This window comes from Macaca fascicularis, chromosome 1 (genome assembly GCF_037993035.2).
Source record: "Macaca fascicularis isolate 582-1 chromosome 1, T2T-MFA8v1.1".
Taxonomy (NCBI): Eukaryota; Metazoa; Chordata; class Mammalia; order Primates; family Cercopithecidae; genus Macaca; species Macaca fascicularis.
The window spans coordinates 27182669-27206157 of record NC_088375.1 but is presented as its reverse complement, the minus strand read 5'-3'; the positions used below and the strand labels follow the sequence as shown (position 1 = coordinate 27206157).

Below are 23489 nucleotides of genomic sequence, written 5' to 3'. Positions count from 1 at the left end.
TCATAGTATTTACCATAGGTTTAAATTGAATGTTTTCGGATCACGAGGTCAGGAGATCGAGACCATCCTGGTTAACACGGTGAAACCCCGTCTCTACTAAAAAAAATACAAAAAAACTAGCCGGGCGAGGTGGCGGGTGCCTGTAGTCCCAGCTACTCGGGAGGCTGAGGCAGGAGAATGGCGTAAACCCGGGAGGCGGAGCTTGCAGTGAGCTGAGATCCGGCCACTGCACTCCAGCCTGTGCGACAGAGCGAGACTCCATCTCAAAGAAAAAAAAAAAATAAATGAATAAATAAATTGAATGTTTGTGTGATCATTTGTTTAAAATCTGTCTTTCCTACTATAAAAACTTATAAAGTTATAGAACTATAAAAATGTTCGACTTTTTATAAACTCTATGAAGGCAGGGAGTGGGTGTATCTATTTTACTTTTTTATGCACCATTGCAATTCTGATGCCTAGGATAATATAGGCACTCGATATTCCTTGAATAAATAAAGGAATGAATACAAGGTGGAAGTGTAGTTTAAAGAAGTAGTTTAAAAGTCATGATCTAGAGACAGACATATTAAACTTTAAATCATGATGCTGTGTGATTTTAGGCAAGATATTTAAATTCTCTGAGGCTCAGTTTCCTCAGCTATAAAATGAAGATCTTAATATCTACCTTAAAAACGTGTGAGAATTAAGGTAGGGACTTACAGTACTTGAATGTATCAAGGGAAACAGTACAGGAAAGCCCTATTATAATTATCGTCACCAGTGCAAACAAATGGTGGCTGAGCTCCATGAGTGCTGTGACTTCCTTCTCCTGCTTCTAGGATGCCTAATGGCGAGAAGCCAATCCCATGACACTTGTGGATGGCTCAGAAATGACAGTAGTTGATTTCTGTCACTTGTCTGGAATGGGTCTTTTGGTCATAGATTCTCAAGATTTCAAAGACATCAAGATCACCAAGGAGCACATGTTAAAGTCCAGATTCCCAAGTTTCACCTCCAGAGCTCAGATTCATTGAGGCTGAGGTGACATTTGGAAATCTGCCTCTTAGTAAGACCCTAGGTGATTCTGATGCAGAGACTCCAAGGACTACACTTTGGAAATTCTAGTATGGTCATCCCTTGGCATCCACATGGGATTGGTTCCAGGACTACTCACAGATACCAAAATTTGCAGATGCTCAAGTCCCTTATATAAAATGTCATAGTATTTGCAATAACCTATGCACATGCTCTCATATACTTTAAATCATCTCTAAATTAGTTATAATACTGAATGCAATGTATATACTATATAAATTGCTATTATGTTATAGTTTTATTTGTATTGTTTTTATTGTTGTGTTATTTTTATTGTTGTTTTTAAAATATTTTTGATCCAAAATTGGTTGACTCCATGGATGTGTAACCATGAATATGAACCATGGTCATGGAGGGCTGACTATATATAATTCCTTGAATTCTGACTCAGCCATCAACTTTTTCCCTAACTCCCCAGACAGAATCTGTGCTTCATCCTCTCTTCTTCTGTAGTATTTTGCCCATATCTCAGCAGTCGCTCCTATCATACATCTATCTCCAAATTAGCTTGTGAGCTCCTCAGGACAGGGACTGTATTTGATCCATGTAGCCAGAAACTTTCTAACACAGTGCCTGGCATGTAGAAAGTAAAACCTCATTCTTGATTTCTGCACCCATAACCTCCTGTCCTTGCTGTGTTCTCCCATTGCAGTAACTAATAACATCATTTACCCAGTTGTTCTGATAAAACACCTTGAGGTCATCCTTGACTTCTGTCTCTCACAAGCCACATGCAATCCATCAGCAAGTCTTGTTTGTCTTACCTACACAAATGTCCAGAATCCAACCACTACTCATCACGTCCTGCTACATGTGCTGGCCCAGTACACTGCAGTCTCCTATACTGCCTAAGCTCTCTGCTTCCATTCTTGTCCCTACACAGACTATTCTCTACACAGCAGCTATGATGAACTTTTTGTTTTAGGATGAACTTTTAATACACGTTATACTATGTCTCTGCTGTACAAAGTGGTTTTCATTTTACTTAGAAATGCTCCATTTCACTTAGACGAGGCATGGTGGCTTGCGCCTGTAATCCCAGCACTTTGGGAGGCTGAGGCGGGTGGATCACCTGAAGTCAGGAGTTCGAGACCAGCCTGGCCAACATGGTGAAAAGTCATCTCTACTAAAAATACAAAAATTAGTTGGGTGTGGTGGTGCATGCCTGTAATCCCAGCTACTTGGGAGGCGGAGGTAGGAGAATTGGTTGAACCCAGGAGGTGGAGGTTGCAGTGGGTCCTGAGATTATACCACTGCACTCCAGCCTAGGAGACACAGCGAGACTCCATTTAAAAAAAAAAAAAAATGCTCCAGTGATGTCCCATTTTACTTAGAAGAAAATTCGAGTTCTTACCATAGCCCATAGGGCCTTCCTTGTTCTGCACACCCACCATCCACCTCATCTCTTCTTTCTTCCCATACTGTTTTTCTTACTGTTCCTTAGATACGTCAAGCCTACTCCTGCCTCAGAGCCAGAGAGCTGCGTGATTTGGTTCCTCAATTCATCTAGGTCTCTGAGCACTCCCACGTCAGAGAAATCTAAAGTAACTACTCTGTTGCATCACCCTCTGTAATTGAAATGAACATCTTTCTTAAGCAAAGACAGTTATCTCTAAGGAATGACAGTGGGTCAAAGTGGGCGGGACTTGGTCAGAACTATTTCTCCTGCTCTGTTGACTTCTTTTAGGTCCAGGACAAGTGTTTCTACCATTCTGTTTGATCTGTTTACGTGTGATATTGAGTTAATGAGCTGCTAAAACCTTCTAGATTGAAGATAAGCCGGTCAGCCTCAGGACCAGGAGGAATGGTAGCAATCACTCTTGGTATCATCTGTTTGCTTTTCTTGCTTAGCAACTCTGCCTTTGGTGACCCTGAATACAGACATAGTTTAAATATTTGTTTTCACAGGACTTCTTGGGCCTACTTTATATGCTGAAGTCGGAGACACCATAAAAGTTCACTTTAAGAATAAGGCAGATAAGCCCTTAAGCATCCATCCTCAAGGAATTAGGTACAGTAAATTATCAGAAGGTAAGATAAATTTAATATTTTTCTGAAAAGGGAAAATGTCTAAATCTCTAATACCAGCATCAACATTTAAAACTATATTGTTAACCATGTGTTGTTAGGGAAATCTCTTGCAACTGGTAATTATAAAAATTGTTGCTGTTGTAAGTTTCAAGAGAAGAAAAGGAAAAGGTTTTGGAGTCCCCTAGACCTGCATTTTTCACTGGGTTCTTACTCTTTAATATTTGGGAGGGCAAGTTATCTAATTTCTCTGAATTCTCATATGTTCATCTTAAAATGGGAATAATAATACATACATTGAAAGATGGTTTAAGGCGGGGGTCAGTAAATTTTTCTGTAAAGGGCCAGATAGTAAGTTTGTTTGGCTTTGCAGGCCGTAAGATCTCTGTTGCAAGTACTCAACTCTGCCTTTTAGTACAAAAGCAGCCATAGACGATACTTTCTTTTTATGGCTTTGGTTACAGATGCCAGAACTAATTAACTTTATTACCTTATTCTTTCCCTCAAGTCATACACCAGAGTAAAACTGCCTCTGACAATACAATTTTATTTACAAAAACAGGCAACTGGTTGGAATTGGCCCATGAGCCACTGACACAGTGACATAGAACTAGCCTGATATAGGCTTCCTGGCACATAGATGACACTCAGTAAGTGGTATTTGGTGGTGGTGAGACTAGAAGTATTAATAGTATTAGACTTTTGGACATACTGAAGTGGTCAAGAAAGTAAGCTTCAGAGGCAGACAAGTTAAAATTCTAGCTTTATCATTTCTGATTCTACGACTTTAGCATCTCTGAGCCTCAGTTTTCTCGTCTATAAAATGGAAATGATTATAACCACCCATAAGATTGCCTGAAATTTAAATGAGATCACTTAGGTAGAGAACTAAACATGGCTCCTGGGATCTGATAAGCTCTCAATAAATGATGATGACAATGATGGCAATGATCATAAAGACAATAGCGATGCAAGTTATTGTATCAGCTGCTGAATAGTAAGTACCTGATGTTAATATGGTTCTAATTATCCCATTATGCTGATGTTTGGATCATTGTAAGCATCGTAGAGTTCCATCCGACACTGGTATGAAAAACTGTATGCAAATTGTAATAGTTGTTGGTATAATAACACTTTAAAATAATTTCAGACTTCTAATGTTTCACAAATATCTTTCCTTCTCCCACATGTTCCAGCCATCATACCTTTGAGAGAAGAATTGAGTAGGAGAGTGGTTTACGTGCAGGTTTTAGAACTAGACTAATAAGTACAAATCCTGGCTCAGTGACTTTTATAAAGTTATTTAACCTCTGTGTGCCTCATCTTTCTCATCTGTAAAATGGGAATAATAATCATATCTCTGTCATACAAGTTTGTTGTCATGAAATCTTAGAATAATGACTAGCATATAACAGACACTCAATAAATATTACCTATGATAATAAAGATAATTCTTCAATTAAAATGTGTTCAAATAATTTAGTATTTATCTGAAAACTCGTTAGTTTCAGAAAAAAAATCAGAAAGTAATTTTTAAATTTATTAATTTCTATATAAACTGTTGTCAAACTCATTCCCACTAAGGTATAAGTGACTGATAATAGGTCAATGAACTACCTTCCTTAGGAGTACTTACATTAGCACTTAATCTTTGGCTTGAGGAAAAACAATGAAGCATTAACTGTGGCATTGAGATTTCTTTCAAAGTGAGTTTGGCAAGACTCTGGGTGAGGTAGTGTGCACAGGAGTTTCTCCTATGTTCTTAAAATCACACAATGACATACATGAAATCAGTCATACAGTGACATAGTGAACAACCACCTCACCTACTTATGAGGCTTCCAGATGACTGCATCAGGAGTTCAGCAATGTAAAGAAGAAGGGGGAGAAACCTCAAAATATCAAAATGTCACATGCAGTTTTCATTTCAAATAAGGGAGGAGGTAAGAATTGTAGACTTTGTACCCTACCTGCGCTGTTTGCACAGTGAACGAACCTTGCAACATTATCCCTCTTCCTTTACTGTTTGTTTGTCCCTATATTCCCCACAGCCAGCAATTATTTATGAGCAATTGTTTAAAATACTCCCATAACTTTCACTGGAGACACGATTATTGCTGTATATTGCCTCTGGTCCTGTGAATCTAAGAAAGGTAAATATATATTGGTGGGGAAAGTAAAATTTTACCTTGGAAATGAGATGCAAATATAATAAACAGATAGTATCTTTTATGGTAAGAGACAAGCCTTCTAAGTTGATTTTATTATGCCCTCTGCATTAAAATAAAACATCTCCTTCTCCATGTCTGACACTCAGCCTCACCTATAGCCTCCCTCTGTGGTTTGAGCTACTTTTTCTAGGAGTGGGGATAAACTAACTGCATGCTGAACCAGTTACATGAGAATCCAGATTCCTCTATCTCAGAGGTAGATATTTGAGAGATGGGTGGTAGTGAGGGGTTAAGATAGTATCACATTGGCTTCAGAAACCACAACAGAACACAAGGCAACTCTGGGTTACCCTTTTTGACAGAATGGACAAACGGTGATTTGTAAAAATGCTTATAATGGCATTTCCTTTAATAATGTATTTAATAAGACTGTTTTAGATCAGGGAATAAAATATCTGCAACTGTAACTAATCACTTAAAAACTATCACTAAAGGGTTTCAATTTGAGGTTACATTTTCAGAAACTCTATAACTAGCATGCAACAAATTGACTCTAATGCTGCACCTTTGAGCAAAGTTTGTTGTTCAGTAAAATTTTCAAAATTGTTTTGGTCAATTACCTTTAAAAACTTGTTTCATAGAGAATTTAATATTATTATTTTCTTTTAATTATATTCTCATATTTTAAATGTATGAGTTGCATATGCATGTCATGTCACAAAATTAGTTCTATAATAGATGACCATCTGCTGATAAGCCAGGTCTCCAAATGAAACATGTTTTCTGCCAGACATTGTTCCTTGTATCTAAGTGTTGCCAAATTCTCTATACAAAAATTTACCTTCTAGGTTGTTCCAAAACATTCCAATGCTCGACTTAATGTAGGTGATTACATTTTTTCACTTTTCATCTGAATATTTTGGCCTTATGTAGATACTTCCTTGAGTATATGATAAACACCTGAAACAAACTATAATGGCTATGGTTTGTATATTTAATAAATCACAAAAATGTGGATCCCTTTTCCAAAGAGACTTGCAAGTCCTGTGCAATGAAATCAGCTCTTTATAAAACATCAGCATTCATTTTCCCATTGCCTACATTATAGCTTCTAAAAGAATGTTCTGAATCTTTGGATGCATTGAAGCATTCACTAAGTTTATTAACTTAGGAGAGGAAGAGTTGTTCACAAAATAAATAACAAGGGAGAAGTTACTGAGCGAGCACCCTAATGGGTAACCAAAAAGGCTCTTTATGTAACTTCACTTTCCCAAAGCGTGTATGCACCATTTTTCATTTTAAAAAAATACTGGGAGCCTTTGGCAAGTAATTAGTACATCATGACGAGTAAATGCAATACAAAGCTGACTATCGACTGAGCAGGAAATGAACAGAACTGAGTAAATATAAAGGAAGAGCTTCCCTTGTGTAAAGATTTTATTCTAGCAAGCAGCTGAACAAGGACTTTCTGTGCTGTAGCACAATAGTTGTCCCTGTCCATTTCTCTTTTCAGTTTAGAGCTTTACTTTTTTTATTTTGATTACAAAGTCAAAATCACATTCACCAAAACTGCATCTCACAAATGCTTCCTCTAAATAGCTGTTTGTATTTTATACTTTATATTAATGTATGTTGCAAAATTAAAGATACAACAAACCTGTTTTATTCTAGGCTAAAGGTAAACTAATTTGAAGTTAAAAGAATAAAAGCATTGATAAAATTATACCCCAATGATCTCATTAGCAGTTCTCACTCAGTGTAATTACAGAATATATCCTATGTGCAAGTCTATATTGTTCACTATTTGATTCAAGATGCTCATAAGTCAACTTTCGGTAGTATACTAAATTAACATCATTCATTTAATTATTTGAAATTAATCTTATATTTAACTGACAAGTGAATGTGAAATTCTGAGTAATTTAGTTTGGTCAATTAGACAGACATTAATTTGTGTGACTAGAGTAACCTCTCATTATCTATCTCAAAATATCATGTACACAAATATATACAATAATTTTTTAAGCCCAGTATGTGTTAAAATAAATCTAGGTGTGAAACACTGATCGTTTATAAACAGGTTCAATATTGTTAGAAAATCAGTTACCCTGCTATACCTAGCACAAATGTTATAGCTTCTTAGGCAATTTTTAGATACTTACATTGGTTGGTTCTCATTCCAGATTGACAGTGTGTTCTAATTGTAGCCCTAGAAGAAATCTAGAGGTCAAACCTATCACAATTAGGGCACCAACATGTACCCTAGAGTTAACTAGGATGAGCCCCTCAGGGGCCCAGGCCCTGTCTTCTTTACATTTTTACTCTGGCATTTAGCACAGAGCCTGGAACCTAGTGGATGTTGATGGTCAAGATCATGATGATATTAATCATTACTGAACTAAACTGAGGGACTGAGGACTGATTAGAAAGTAGGGACTATGCATTATTTTCCACTTGCTTAAAAATTATTGATTTTGCTGATAATTTTGAGCAGGTACCTTGTCTTACTTATTACCAAAAAAAAAAAAAAAAAGTATTTTTACCAAAAAAGTCTTACTTACTTTTATCACCTTTGGAATAAATATATCACGGCAATGGACTGGATGTTTGTGTCCTCCCAAAATTAATGTGTTGAAATCTAACCCCCAGTGTGATGGCATTAGGAGGTGGGGCCTTTGGGAGATTTTTAGGTAATGAAAATGGAGCCCTCATGATGAGATTAGTGCCCTTATAAAAGGGACCCTCTCACTCACCCTCTTTCTACCATGTGAGGACACAAGGAGAAGATGGCAATCTACAACCTCGAAGAGACCCTGCGCCAGAGCCCAACCATGCTGGCACCCTGATTTTAAACTTCCAGCCTCCAGAACTGTGAGAAAGACGTGTCCGTTGCTTATAAGCCACCCAGTCCAGGGTACTTTGTTACAGCAACCCAAACTAAGAAAATCACCGGTTTCTATCTTACTCACATGTGTTACCAGAACTCAAGCACACTTAAGATATATCTTATCTAAAGTAGAACATAAAGGAAAGAGGCTGTATTAATTGCAACATGGCTGGGAAAGAAAATACTTAACCAACATGTAAACATGTATTCCCACAGGCTACCAGAGCATTTATTAGGAGCCAGAAATTTTACAAATATTTTCCAGTCCTCATAACCCATCAAAAAGGTTAAAGTTATCTCTAGAAAAAGGATTATATTATCTTAAATTATAAATGAAAAAACTGAGGCTAAAAGGGACTTCAAGAAACCTTCCCAAGTTCACACAGTTAGCAAATGATACAACAACCAAGATATTTCAACTCTGACCCTAAAGTTCCAGTGCTTTCTCCCACTATCTAGCAGGAGAAAGTATCATTAACCATATAATCTCACAAATACTGAAGTTCAAATGGCGATGAGTGCTGTTAAAAAACCAACAACAAACAAACATGTATCACAATCAGAGATCAAGAAGGCTGTAAGATGATATCTGATCTGACATCTGAAGAATAAGCACACATTTACCCTGAAGAAGAAAGGGAGGAAGAACTTCAAAAGTTATCTCCCACCCTGCAAAGAATATAATGCTTTGTCCTTAGGGGAGCTTGTGAAAGCAGTGGAAAGAATATAATTTTCTACTATAGAAACACCCTGTGATGTTTTAACCATTTAAAACAGTGGAAGCTGCCTGTCCAGAAACATTTTTCAACTTTATGAGGCCATGTAGCAAGAAGCATTGAAGAAGGGCTGTCATGCTTGATTCAAGATAGATAGTGCAACTCATCAACTAGCCATCCTAATTTCAGTTAATACACAAGGTCTGACCTGAGAGGGCAACTCTCCTTATCAGTCCTGTTTGTGTTTTGCTATCAAAGCTCTTTTGTAATCTTTCACAGATAATGCTTCCTGCTTATCAGTGGAGACTTTCTCCATAAACATTTTTTCTTTTATAGACTAGAATTATGTTATAACTTACAGGAAGTGACTTAAGCTTTTATCATTTCTCAGCTCTTGACAGTTTTATTACCAAAGTGAAAGTACAGCCTATAGTAAATATTAGTTATTAGTGTCAAGCTATGCTTCTGGGTGTGTTGGGGGAAGACACAACAAAGTCCATTTTACGCTAGCACAAAGTTCACAAACTCAGCTGCCTATAGTAGCCAGATGAGTAGTTCAGAGAACAAAATTGGTCCAGTAAGGACTGATAATCAGAAAGCAGAAGAGGGCAGCTAAGATCCAGGTCCAACCAAATTCTGTGCAGGAGTTTGGTCCTGTTGTTAACCAGATCTCCAGGTTTTTGTTTTTTAGAGAGAAACCAGATTCTTACATAATTACTCCAGATTTTAAATGTTGGCATTTAATCTATTTTAACATTATGCAATCCTAACAACACACAGCCATGAGCTTTGACTTGTTGACCTAGGCTCTAGCTCATAGGACCTTACATTTTAGAAGTTTAATAAATATTCACTGAGCATCTTCTTCATGTTCATGTTCCATGCTCCTCCAGGTACCTATGGAAGGTACCAGAGACACTAAGATAAATACAATCCAGCAGTTTTCCTTGAGGAGCTCACACTTGAGTGACCAAAATGTGCAGGACACAAATACTTATGATCTAGTAGAAGAAAATGGAATTAGTCATGTAATCTCACAGGCATTTAATTACAAATTGTGATGAGTGCTGTAGAAGGAAAATAATGTGTATCAGAATTGGAGATAAAGGTAGAAGTGAACTGATATTCAAGGTGACGTCTGAAGGATGAACACATATTTATCAAAAGGAAGAAGGGAGGAAGAGCATTCTAGGCACAGGGAATGGCATCTGCAAAGACCCTGAGGTAGGATAGAAGTTGGATGTCTGGGGAACTGACAGGGGACCCAGGGGACAAGGAGCCCACAGTTAACAAGGGAAAAGACATATGATAAGACTGAAGAGAGAAGTAGAGGTAAATCATACATGGACTTGTGGTCCACATTAAAGACTTTATGCAAGAAGTAAATCTAGATATACCTACTCAACTTATGGTTTCCATGCTCAGAACCTCATGAGGTACATTGCACATCACTGTAGTACCTGAATCCTTCATTGCTAATGAATGGATGTGCCTTATTTTCCACTCCCACCTGGAGAATCCAAACATATGCTGATGCCATGAAAACTCATGCAAAGTGTTTTGAGTGGAATAGATTTTCCACAGTTGGGATGGGGAAAGGTACAGTTAAAGAAGAGAAGCTGACATTGCTGAAATGTAAAAAATATTTTATATGGAAATTTAGCATCTCAGACTTTGGCTTCTGAACATAAGGAACCAGAGTTTCTTACCAACTAGACAGGCAGACAAAACATATAAAACAGAAGTTTTCAGACATCAAATGACAGACAACTCAAGACAGTGAAAGAAGAATAACAAACCAGGTGTGCCCTATGAGTGCCTAAGCTTACTGCCTGAAGAGAGTTTCCAGGGAACAGCACAAGCAGGGAGAACCCAGATAGAGTCTCTATGGGTGAGGAAACAGAGTTTGGACTTCAGAGAAGCCTAAGTGACTGAATTTGTGATTTGTAGGGCAGAGTCCTGGAGAGGACAGTATAATCACAAAGAAAGAGCTCTTGAGAATCTACAGAGAGGTTTTGTCAAGTTGAATACTGATCTGCACATATATGTGAGGAAAGTACTGAGGGTAAGAAAAATGTCATTTGAAAGGAACAGTTGGAACAGTCCCTGGACCTTACGCAGGGCCAGTAACCATTTATGTTCCTACCATCAAACACAGAAAGACTTCCTAATAAATGAGCAGTGGATAGAATTCTCAGAAGGATTTAGAAAGAGTAGGTGGATAAAATTAGACTGCAGGCTGCTGAGGAGGCAACGGAATAAAAACTAAGATTTGAAAGAATCAAGTTGATTTCAAGTATCTTAACTGTGAATAAAACTCAATACTAGTTAACAAGAATGCAACAAACAACAATGTAAATTCACAATGTTAATAAAAATAAACAAGTATTAGAAGAAGCAGAAAGAGATGACTCATAACCAAGAAAAAACAGATTTAGAAGTGAAAGAGAAAATAGAAGCAGCAGGCAGAGACAGTAGGACAGCTATCATAAATCTTCCCAATATGTTCCAGAAAACAGAGAAAAGCATGAGCATGATGAAGAGATAGAGAATATAAATATGCATACACAGAACTTCTGTAGATGAATACAATTGCTGACATGAAAAGTAAAACAATAAAGGATAGAAAATAAAGGTAAAAAATAAAGGATAAAAAATTATATATTGTAAACTGAAGGACAACACTAATACAACAAACACTGAATGAAATTAATAGCACATTAGACACTGTGAAAGGAAATGGTAGAAAATATTAACACATCGCAATAGAAAATGTGCAAAATTAAATACGGAGAGTAAAAAGGCTGAAGAAAGTGAACAGAGCATCAGTGAACTGTGGGACCATATCAAGTGATCTAACATATGTGTAATTGGATCTCAGAAGTAGCAGGAACAGAAAAAGTATTTGAAGAAATAATGACTGAAAACTGCCCAAATGTAATGAAAACTACAAACCAACAGATTCAAGAGGTTTGACAAAACTAAGAAGGAACATGAAGAAAACCACATCAAGCCACATCACAATCAAGTTGCTGGAAACCAGTGATAAAGAGAAAATATTAGAAGCAGTGAGGGATAAAAAGACACATCATATACAGGGGAACAAAATGAAGAAATGATAGCAGACTTATCATTAGAAACTATGCAAACCAGAAGACAATTAGGGACATCTTTAAAGTGTTGGGAGGGTGGAGGATAGGGGAATCTGTCTATTTAGTATTCTATACCAAGCAAAAAAAACCTTTTTAACATGAAAGCAAAATGAAGAGCGCTTTAGACATACAAATGCAGAAATAATTTCTCACTAGTACAGCTGAAAAAAAATGCTAAAGGAACTCCTTTAGATAGAAGAAATATTATATCAGAGAGACATTTAGATTCATAAGAAGGAATGAAAAGTTCCAGAAGTTGATAAACATAGAGAAATTTTTTTCTCATTTTAATCTATTAAAAAGGCAATTGATTATCTAAATGTTAAAGCAAAAATAGTAACAATTAATTGTGGGGCATATTATGTATATATAAATAAAATGTATGACAATAGCACAAAGGATAGGAGGGAAGAAATGGAAATATAGTATTGCAAAGTTCTTACAAGTGAAATAGTATAATATTATTTGAAGGAAGTCTGTAACAAGTTAAAAATGTATTATATGTTGTAAACTGAAGGGCAGCACTAAGAAAACAAAGCTAATAAGTCAACAATGGAGACTAAACATCATTAAATATACTCAATCCAAAAGAAAATAGAAAGGAAGGGGAAAAGGAATAAAGACCAGGTAGACAAATAGAAAATACATTAAATCCAACTATATAATCAATTACATTAAAAGCAAATGGAAAGAACACTACAAGTAAGAAACAAATAAGATTAAATAAAAAGGAATGCTGAACAGTATGCAGAATTTAAGAAATCCACTTTAAATGAGAGAGACAAAGATAGGTAACAAATAAAGGATAGAAAATTATATACCATACCAGTTAACACTAATCCAACACAAAAGGGTATATAACGATGATTCCATTGATATGACATTACAGAAAAGCCAAATCACGGTGAAATAAAGCAGATTAGTGGTTGTCTGGGCCCGGAGGGCATTGGCTACAAATGGCATGAGGAAATGTTTTGGAATGATGGAACTCTTCTCTATCTTGATTGGGACTATAGCTATAAGACTGTGTAATTTTTTAAATCAAAGCTCAGCAAATATTATACTTAAAACTGGTAAATGTTATTATATGCAAATTATACCTCAATAAAGATAATGAAAGGAAGAAAAGAGGGAAGGAGAATGGGGAAGAGGGAAGGAAGAAGACAAAGAAAGGAAGAAAGGAGAAAAGAAAAGAAACTAGGAAAGTAAAAAGAAAAGAAAGGGAAGAGAAAGGAAGGGGAGGGAAGGCGAGGAAAGGATTAATCATTTCAGTTTTTAAAAATTATAGTTGCTTCAGTAAGAGTAGTTTTTATTGGCCTTTTACGCCATCATGTAAAACATTTCAGGTGTTTTTTGTTTGTTTTTTTTCCCCAGATCCTTGTTGTCTGCCTATATCCACACTGATGTTCTCACCTTCTTCCTTCAAAGAATTTATCAAGTTATTGTACCAAACAAAAATAACTGTATCCCAAAGAGAAATTCTGGCACCAGCTGATGATAGGGAATCTTTCACCTAATTAAATGAGGAATTCCTCAGGCAGAGGAAACTGTCCATTCCACTTGGTGATCTATGGCACTCACCTCTCTCCTTCCTGACCTCACTTGCTCCGTTTTATTATTGAAAACCTCACTCAACCCTCTACACTTCTTTTAATATTGAGCATCTCAGTTCCCTGTCTTCAGTAAGGAAGACCAATTTCTTCATCCTCTCCCACTCCTATCAGTAGGGAAAGTCCAGTATACATGGAGGTGTTAATGATGGGTCTTTGGGGGCACAAAGTACAAAGTAAGACTTGTAAGTTTCAGAGGATGGACACATTTCATATTCATACAAACAACGAGTCTGCATATGGGAGTTAGACGCTGTGGCTCGGGGGAAAAAATTGAGATAATCAGATAGCTAAGATGAAATAAAGAGATAAAACAGAGCTGAGGGTCACAGCAGTCGGAAAGAAGATCTGAAATAACAAAACAAAACAATATATAAACAACTCTGACTATCCTCCCATCTCATGTTAATAGGCTAAGTATGTCTTGTTAAACACCACAAAGAAGATATCACCCATTCTTATATTCTGAGATGTTTTACTGATCAAAGGTGATTCAATTCTCTGATAATATTTAAATAATAATTGTTCAGGTACCCTGGAAAATTAACTTGCTTAACTTTAATTTACAAATAACATTTGTTATTCTTAAGATCACCATGGTAGCAAAGCCTTTGTAACTACATGAGCATAGAAATGGGCATACGTGAATCTTTCCAAATAATAAAAGTTCACTATTGAAGGACATATGCATCTCCAGAGTGCTCATCTTAGCTATCCCCAGATTTGAGAGTGGTGAAAATGCAATCCTCAGAAACTGCCCACATGTCTTGATGGCTCTTACTCCTCCAGGTGCTTCTTACCTTGACCACACATTCCCTGTGGAGAAGATGGATGATGCTGTGGCTCCAGGCCGAGAATACACCTATGAATGGAGTATCAGTGAGGACAGCGGGCCCACCCATGATGACCCTCCATGCCTCACACACATCTATTACTCCCATGAAAATCTAATCGAGGATTTCAACTCTGGACTGATTGGGCCCCTGCTTATCTGTAAAAAAGGTAAGAACACTCCCACCAAAAGTTTCAACAACCAAATGTTGGAATGGTCAGGAGTTCTGTCATGGGACAAAGCTTGGGAACATCTCGGTAACTTCATGTACATCAAGCAGAGGAAGAGGGCACGGATCATTGTTTGACAAGAGAAAAAAATACCTGCTATTTCAGGGTGTGGATCCACCTCTGTTTCTTCTCATTTCTCCTTCATCTCAGTCCTTAAGATTCTCCCAAGCAAATTCCTGTTTGAGAGTGTTTTCTGATGTCATGCTTGTATGATCTGTAACATTTACCTCAAGGCCAAAGTCTTTTAGAAAGTATACAGCAGCCTATACTCTGCTGAAAGAGCTCTTGGAAAGAATATTGGCTAACATATTTGACATATCCAAAATTTGGGCTGGTAATTTGTTCTATAAACATGTTAAATGCCAGCTTCCTTTCTTACAAACAAGTTGAACACTTTGAGTGGTAGGTTTCAAACACACTCAAGTGACTACAAGAACTTTTATTGGCTGGGCTTCTTAGGAGCAAGATTGGATTTTCATTTTATCCCATGAGAATCCAGCCCATCTTTCATTAAAACAAGCAAACAACCACAGCGAGCCACAGCACGGGAAACAACGTGATGGACTCACCATCTGCCTATACCTACACTCAGACCACACCTCCATAGCTTCCCAATGTATTTACTCATTATACAAATACTTGTTTTTCATTTCCTAGTATATATAAGATACTGTGATGGTACTGAAAAAAACCTTAAGACTTACGAAAGACTCTTCTTTCATTTTACCATCAGCAGCATGTTTTTCTCATAGTGAGAATGGATTAACGCTGATACTTCCAACCAGTTATCGAATGCCCCCTTTCATATACAAACAAGATGACAGCATTAAACTTGGGGCATGGTGCTTTTACCAACTGAGCTAACGTATCTATATACTGTTCTGTTGAGACTGGAGGAAATGGACACTTGCAGAGAGTCTTGAGAGTCATCAAATGTTTTCTTCCCAAGCTGGACGAAATAAAGCCTGTTCCCCAAAGCAACAAGGTGTCAGAGAAGACAGTGTGGCACCAGATTTTTAATAACCCTAGAACCACTATTACTTAATATGCTATTTTAAAAAGTAAGAATTTCTTCAAGTTGCTGTCATTATGGTTGATCGCTTGCCCTAAACTCTTTGCTATCCAGGAAAGCTAATGAGAGTGTTCTGTCTGCAGTGCTACTGAAAACATGTCTTTCCTTTTACAGGGATCCTAACTGAGGATGGGAAACAGAAGACGTTTGACAAGCAAATCGTGCTACTGTTTGCTGTGTTTGATGAAAGCAAGAGCTGGAGCCAGTCATCATCCCTAATGTACACAGTCAATGGATACGTGAATGGGACAATGCCAGGTAACACGAGGGCTGTGCACCATTGAACAACAGTAAAATCATTAGTAATTTTTCAGTCCTGTTGTTTTCTTCAAAGCACTAGAGAAGTTGACCATACTCACTGTTTTGCAACTCCCTATCAAGAGGGAAATATTTTCTCATCTGTCTTTTAAAAACAGGAAACAGAAGAGACAAATTAGAAGCTAGAGAAGAAATGTGCAGCCTTGTTAGGTATAGTGACCTGAATAGGTTTCACCTTGGCCTGCACTTTGAAAAAGACCTTCAGGGTATCAGCTCAGTCTCTCTCTCCGAGTTCTGCAGTTCCTGCTATGTATGTCCTTCAGGGACAAGCCCTAGCAGGAAAGGTCAGCAGGAAGATTGCAGTAAAGATGAACAGATTAGGAGCAATCCCCAACACACACACACAAAAAAGACCAGCATTTCAAAAGGCGACAGAAGAGTAATATTCAATGGCGTCTAGAATATTTTCTCTTTCCATTTGCATTTGGGCTCTTATGAGAAGGCAAAATCATAGCAATCATTAAGAGAAAAAATAACTGACTCCCTCTTAGACCACATATCTTCTATTTCTCTCTGGTAGAACTGACCTACAACTAAAGATCCAGGGTATATGATACTAGCCTGAGGGAAAAACATTAAAAAATTATAATGCCGCTTTACTAAATAAACCATATTTCAAAACACTAAACTTCTTAGAGGTTATTCTGTAATGCCATCTAAAAATCACAAATGGCTTCACTTACTAAAACATAAATATTGTTAAGAGTTGAGATCTGGGTAGTGTTTTTAAATTGTATTCTATTTCATTTGACTACATTTTCCACTTGGTTTTCTGAAAATATACTCATATGACTCTCAGTGTTGATCCTGAGTTCCAATACTAGGAGCTTGTAAAAACTGAAGCTTAGTTAACTGACCTCGACCTTAGATAATCTGAGTTCAGACCTCACTCGCTTCTCTACCTTCTGTGGCCCTGGATAATTAGCTGTCTCAATGTGCTTACTTACAAAAGTGGACTAACTATTTATCCTAATATTTATTTCCTGGCCGAGTGAACAATCTGTGTAAGTATAAGGATGCCAAAAAAAGCAAAACCATATGCACAAAAATAAAAATAAATTGATCTGAGCTTAGAGTTTATGAATTTATAGTTCCCAAAAGAATAATTGGGGGTAAATGGGACAGGGTAGGGAAAGACCATCAGTAGAAACTAAGAATAGTAAACATTTGTAAAACCCTCTGCCTTATAAAGCAGAATAAATTGAATACATATGATAAATGCTAACACAGATATGTTAATTGCTGAACTCAATATGAGCATTTATTTGGCATGGATAAATGCTTCTACCAAAGCCTCCTAGTGATGCAAGGAATCCCAGCTTTGTTGCAATGGTCTCCTAAAAAAGACAAGCCTTTGTGTGGGTGAGGAACTGATTCTCAGCCCTGATTTCTAGTATCTAGTAATTATGTATCTGAGATGTAAAACAGAAACCTAAAAGCCAAGGATGGAGTCTCCCCACAGAGCAAATGAGCATTTCCCCAGTGACTGTAGGAGCAAAGAAGGAGCAAAACTAAGTTTTTATATTCAGTTATCATTACTCCTTCCATGAAAAGCTCCCAATGGCCCAACATAAGGAAGACTTTTACACTGCATTTTAAGGAGAGTATGCAACCCACAAAGTGATTTTGTTGACTTGTCATTAAAACAATCAAAAAGTGAATAAAAATTACAATTGAAAATCCTCACATCATCTTCACATCTTCTTCCCTTTGGCAGAGCTTTGACCACTAGAGCTAGAGAGCTGAGAGGATTAAGTGCTTGAACTCAGCCCTATTGGAGGTTCCGGTGATTTGACTCCCTCCAGCCGAGATCAGATTGGGGTGACCAAACATTCCATTTGCCATGGACTTTTTACCAGTTCTAATAGTGAAAGTCCTAAACCTTGAGAAATCCCTCAGAGCAGGACAGTCGGTTACCTTCTTGGCCTAATCCTTTAGCAATCCCTGTGTTTCTGAGTTAACACTCACCATCTCTAGGCTCTGTTGTTACCTGTATAATGCCATTTATCACAATGAGTTGTGACTGCTTGTTTGCTGGTCACTCAGATGTCTGCTTTTGCAGGGCACAAACTACAACTGGAGTGTCTGTTCCCTTGAAGCTTTATTCAATGCCTGACACACAGCAGGTGCTCAATACATTTGGTGAGTGAATGTTTGATCACAGAATACTTGACTGAATGCTTATTTTGGCCTGTGTCTCTCCCTCTCTCTCAGATATAACAGTTTGTGCCCATGACCACATCAGCTGGCATCTGCTGGGAATGAGCTCGGGGCCAGAATTGTTCTCCATTCATTTCAATGGCCAGGTCCTGGAGCAGAACCATCATAAGGTCTCAGCCATCACCCTTGTCAGTGCTACATCCACTACCGCAAATATGACCGTGGGCCCAGAGGGAAAGTGGATCATATCTTCTCTCACCCCAAAACATTTGCAAGGCAAGAAACTCTCCTGACGGTCTTGCTTCTGAATGCAGAATGCTTTCTTCCCAGCACTAACTCTCTCTTTCTCCTTGCCCTTGCAAGCCACCTGCACCCCAGAAAAACTTGCTTTGGTTCCTAACAACCAAATTTAGATACTTTGCTCTTAGATTTATAACTCGCTGTTTGGGGATGGAGAAAGTGAAGGAATTGACAAAGTTTTTTTTTTTTTTTTTTTTTAAATTAAACAAAAGCTGAAGAGGTCTCTAACTTCCTCGAAAGAAGAAAAGAGGAAGGAAACAAAAGCATACATAAAGATATTCTTTCTTGGGGTTACTTCATATGCAGCCAGAGAAAAAGACCTAGATGCTAGCACAAGATAAACTGCAAATTTACAGAAGCACTAAGTTGTAGAAAGTGTAAAAGGTTAGCATGAAAACATTAACCTTTACAGTGGGATGAACACAAAGTCTAGCATGGAGAGGAACTCAATGAATGTGTGTTGAATGGATCATACACGGCATATAAACAGCTGAGGGGTAAGCTCCAAAGAACACCGGTGAATTCAAGTGGGAAAATAAATCAACCCAGGTTATGTGGTATCGTGGAAACAGAATAATGGATTGTTCTACTACACATTTTTGCTTTAAAACTGTTGAGAGGAAGGTTCATATAAACAGAGACTAAAATCTAAGGAGATGATATCACTATAGGAAATCATTTTGTTACCAAAATAATGTATAAGAAACATACATAAGGAAGAGATACTTCATGAGATCATTTCTGTTTCTTTTCACACGCAGTAGTCAAAATTATATTCAAAATAATAAAACCATCACGACATCCGTGGAAGACAGAGTTCCCAACAATATTAAAACAACAATGAAACTGTTGTTTCTTTGTTGAAGATAAGTGTGTTATGTATTGTTATTAATATTTAATATTTAACAACAATTTGATTAAGTACTGGTGCTATCTTCATTTTACAGATTAAGGGACAGATGACAGAAAAAATGAGAATTTAACAAGACATAATTCATAGGATTTTAAGAAGTTAAAAATTATAAGAAATTTGCCAGCTCGAGAAGAAATCAAGGGAACCTTTCCATGTTTTATCCCTAACCCCTCCTCCTTTTCCCCCTTTTAAAAGTCTTGCCTTTTCTGGATGCCACTGAAAGAGTTCCAAACTAAAATGTTCAAAAGTTGCCTGAGCATTACGTTCACTGTTATTATATTAATATAAACCTTATACAAGTTGATTTAAAGGATATGTATTTCCATCAACCATAATTTCTTCTCTCGAGTTATTTCGTTCTCTTTCTGCCCTAACTCAGCTGGGATGCAGGCTTACATTGACATTAAAAACTGCCCAAAGAAAACCAGGAATCCTAAGAAAATAACTCGTGAGCAGAGGCGGCACATGAAAAGGTGGGAATACTTCATTGCTGCAGAGGAAGTCATTTGGGACTATGCACCTGTAATACCAGCGAATATGGACAAGTGAGTTGTTGGGGTTCATACCATTGGGCAAAGGTTCAAGATACATTCCATAGGGTCCTAGATGTTTGGGGATGAAATGTTGTAAGTTGACAGCTCTCAAGGGGGCACATGTATTGGTTTCTATTCAACTCTTTTTGTAAAGATTAATCTTCAGTTACTCCCAAATCACCAAAGAAATTCAGCCTAATAACAACAGCAGCCACCTCTTGCTGAGTGCTCGCCATTGCCAAGTACTATATTATCCCCTTCTGAGAGCTTCACTTCAACTCTACAAACTAGACACTGCTCTTATTTCTTTTTATAGATGACGAAATGGGTCAGAGAGATTAAGAGATTTGGACATTCAAATAGTGCTTAAACCCTTGAAAAGCTATTCAAATTCACTCATAATAAGAGAAATGCAAATTAAACTTCATGAGAATACTACTTTTATCTATCAGATTCACAAGTCCAGATGACATCATCTGTTGACAAGGCTGTGAGAAATAAGAACAATCATATATTGCTGGTGGAAGATTAAATTGGTAAAGGGATTCTGCAGAATAACTTGGCAATATGTATCAAAATTCTAAATGCATATTCCCTTTGACTCAGCTGTCTCACTCTGGAAATCTAACTATACAGATATACTTGTTCACAGGTGAAATGATGTATGTACAACATATTCACTGTTGCAATGTTAGTAGTAGTAAGACTGGAAACAACTCAAAATGTCCATCAGTAGGAAATTAGTTTAATAAATTATGATACATTCATACAATGGAATACTAGGCATCAAAAAACAGGATGCAAACACTCTCTATGTCCTAACAAAAAAAGTTCTCCAAGCTATGTTATTAAATTACAAAGCCAGGATGTAGTATAGCGTGTATATATAACTGCCTTTTGTTAAAGGAGTGAAAGGGATAAGAATATTTATATTTTCTTATTTTAAGACATATTTGCATATGTGTACATAAAAGTATTCTGGAATTATACACATAAAATTAATATGTGCCTACGTAGAAAATTCAGGGAGGGTAGGGAGGTCCATTGAGGGTTATCAGAGAAAAGTGAGAGTTTTCACTGTAATAAAAATTATGTGAATGTGTTTTCTATTAAAAAGAATTAAACTAGGAAAAAGAACCAAAAAAAATTTGGCCAAGATTATAGAATTGGTGCCAGAACTGAGATAGAAATCCAGGAGTGTTTGGCAACAGTCAGTGCTTTCCACTGGGCAAAATAAATTCATAAAATGATACTCTATCTTAAAGGATTGCTGGGTTAAATGATATTTCTGACTTTAGGTCTTTGAGGAACTGCCATACTGTCTTCCACAATGGTTGGATTAATTTACATTCCACCAAGAGTGTATAAGTGTTCCTTTTTCTCCATAACCTTGCCGGCATCTGTTGTTTCTTGACTTTTCAACCATCGCCATTCTGACTGTCATGAGATGGCATCTCATTGTGGGTTTTTTTGTTTGTTTGTTTTGTTTGAGACGGAGTCTCACTCTGCCGCCCAGGCTGGAGTGCAGTGGCGCCATCTCGGCTCACTGCAGACTCCGCCTCCCAGGTTCACACCATTCTCCTTCCTCACCCTCCCGAGTAGCTGGGACTACAGGTGCCCGCCACCAGGCCCGGCTAATTTTTTGTATTTTTAGTAGAGACGGGGTTTCACCATGTTAGCCAGGATGATCTGGATCTCCTGACCTCGTGATCCGCCCGCCTTGGCCTCCCAAAGTGCTGGGATTAAAGCGTGAGCCACCGCGCCCGGCCGCATTGTGGTTTTGATTTGCATTTCTCTAATGATCACTGATGTTGAGCTTTTTAAAATATGCTTTTTGGCCGCATGTAGTTGCTTTTGCAAACTAAGGCAATACAGTTGGCAGGGGAAAAGTGGTTCACGTTGCTGCTCCCAAAGTATTTATCCCAGTAGCTACAAAAGACGGGTGAAGGAGGTTGCTTTTCAGTCATCTCCAAGGATTGGCTAGATGGTGGAAGAGATAGCCCAATAGCACAAAACTATGATTAACAATGCTAGTAAATGTTTCTTGGGGTGGGAAGGTGCCTTTAGGGTTTAAGAAATACCTTTAAAACCAAAAAGGCTATCATAAAATAAGTGATAGGAGAGACTTTAGAAAAATTCCTAGTATTTCTTCCAGCCAGTATAGGCCTTTTCCCAGAGATATCAAAGGTCTGCTGTAGTAATGAGAATGACAGGAAGCTCTAAGTAGCTGCTTCTAACCAGTTACCTATGATTTTTATCAGTGATGCAGGAGACAACTCAGAAGTTTCCAGTTTTCCAACTAGACAGAAAACATCAGGACTTTGCAAGCTACACTAAGAAATTTTTAGAGAACTAGCATTTTAGCTAATGTAAGAGCAGAACATCTAAGCACGAGGGTTTCTCCATCCTACCGAGATCTCTATTCGAGAAAGTGGTTTAATTTTTGTTTTAATTTTTATTTCGCTTTAAGAAAATACAGGTCCCAGCATTTGGATAATTTCTCAAACCAAATTGGAAAACTTTATAAGAAAGTTATGTACACACAGTACGAAGATGAGTCCTTCACCAAACGTACAGTGAATCCCAATATGAAAGAAGATGGGATTTTGGGTCCTATTATCAGAGCCCAGGTCAGAGACACACTCAAAGTAAGTAACACAAATGCAGATTCATGGGAGAAATTAAATAGTAAATTATTGTGGAGTACCTGGTTGTTTTTTAATTTTAAAACAAAAAGGTGCTCATATAATTTTAAATTCAAATGCAACTTTTAGTTTTTATTTAGTATTTGCATTTCTTTACAGCCTACTCAATAATACAAAGGATCTGAGACAGTTTCTCAAATTATAAAGGCATAAAACAAAGAGTCTATGTAACTGGGATAGAATCTGGGGACAAAGAAAATAAAGCCACAGATAAGTAGATACCATGTGACCCTGTAAGGCTGTCTTCAAATTTTGTCCTAAGCTTTATGGCAGACAGTATAAAAAAGGAAATATGTCAGGGTGAAGTTTACATCATCTACGAAAAGAAAGTACCATTTATCCTGATATTGAGATCTAAGAGGAACTTCTTTAATGAGTTCTACAAAAGAGAGTGCTGAGTGATACAGTAGATGGCATCCTTGATAAAATTCTTATAACCAGCATAATACATTAAAAGTTGCATTAAAAATGTTTCTCATTATAGCTAAGATATAATAGTAAACACAATTGAATCGAAACAATTGTTACTCAGACATTTTTTAGTATAGTCCAGGTATGCAGCTCTCTAGTGAAGGTAAACTGCATGTATCGAGAGCATGGAGTTTTCCTCAGACAATTCTCCTTAAATGTCACGTCACTTCACCAAGATAGATAAGAATTGGACAGCAGAGAATTAAAGGCTGCAATCTTTGACAAAATCCTAGAATGCAGATAATCTGCAGACAAAGGATGATCCAAAGGCTTTGACAATCAACCAAATAGAAGACTTAAGATTAAGGTTCTCT

General features: G+C 37.3%; 1 protein-coding gene across 1 annotated transcript in view; it reads left to right on the top strand.

The window, feature by feature from the left end:
• F5 (coagulation factor V) overlaps positions 1-23489 on the top strand; it is a 72379-nt gene that overhangs the window by 11281 nt on the left and 37609 nt on the right. Inside the window, exons 3-8 of the mRNA XM_005539935.5 lie at positions 2986-3108; positions 14431-14643; positions 15890-16033; positions 18308-18529; positions 19846-20011; positions 22470-22647. Coding sequence (XP_005539992.3) covers positions 2986-3108; positions 14431-14643; positions 15890-16033; positions 18308-18529; positions 19846-20011; positions 22470-22647 — 1046 coding nt within the window. The remainder of the gene's footprint in view (positions 1-2985; positions 3109-14430; positions 14644-15889; positions 16034-18307; positions 18530-19845; positions 20012-22469; positions 22648-23489) is intronic.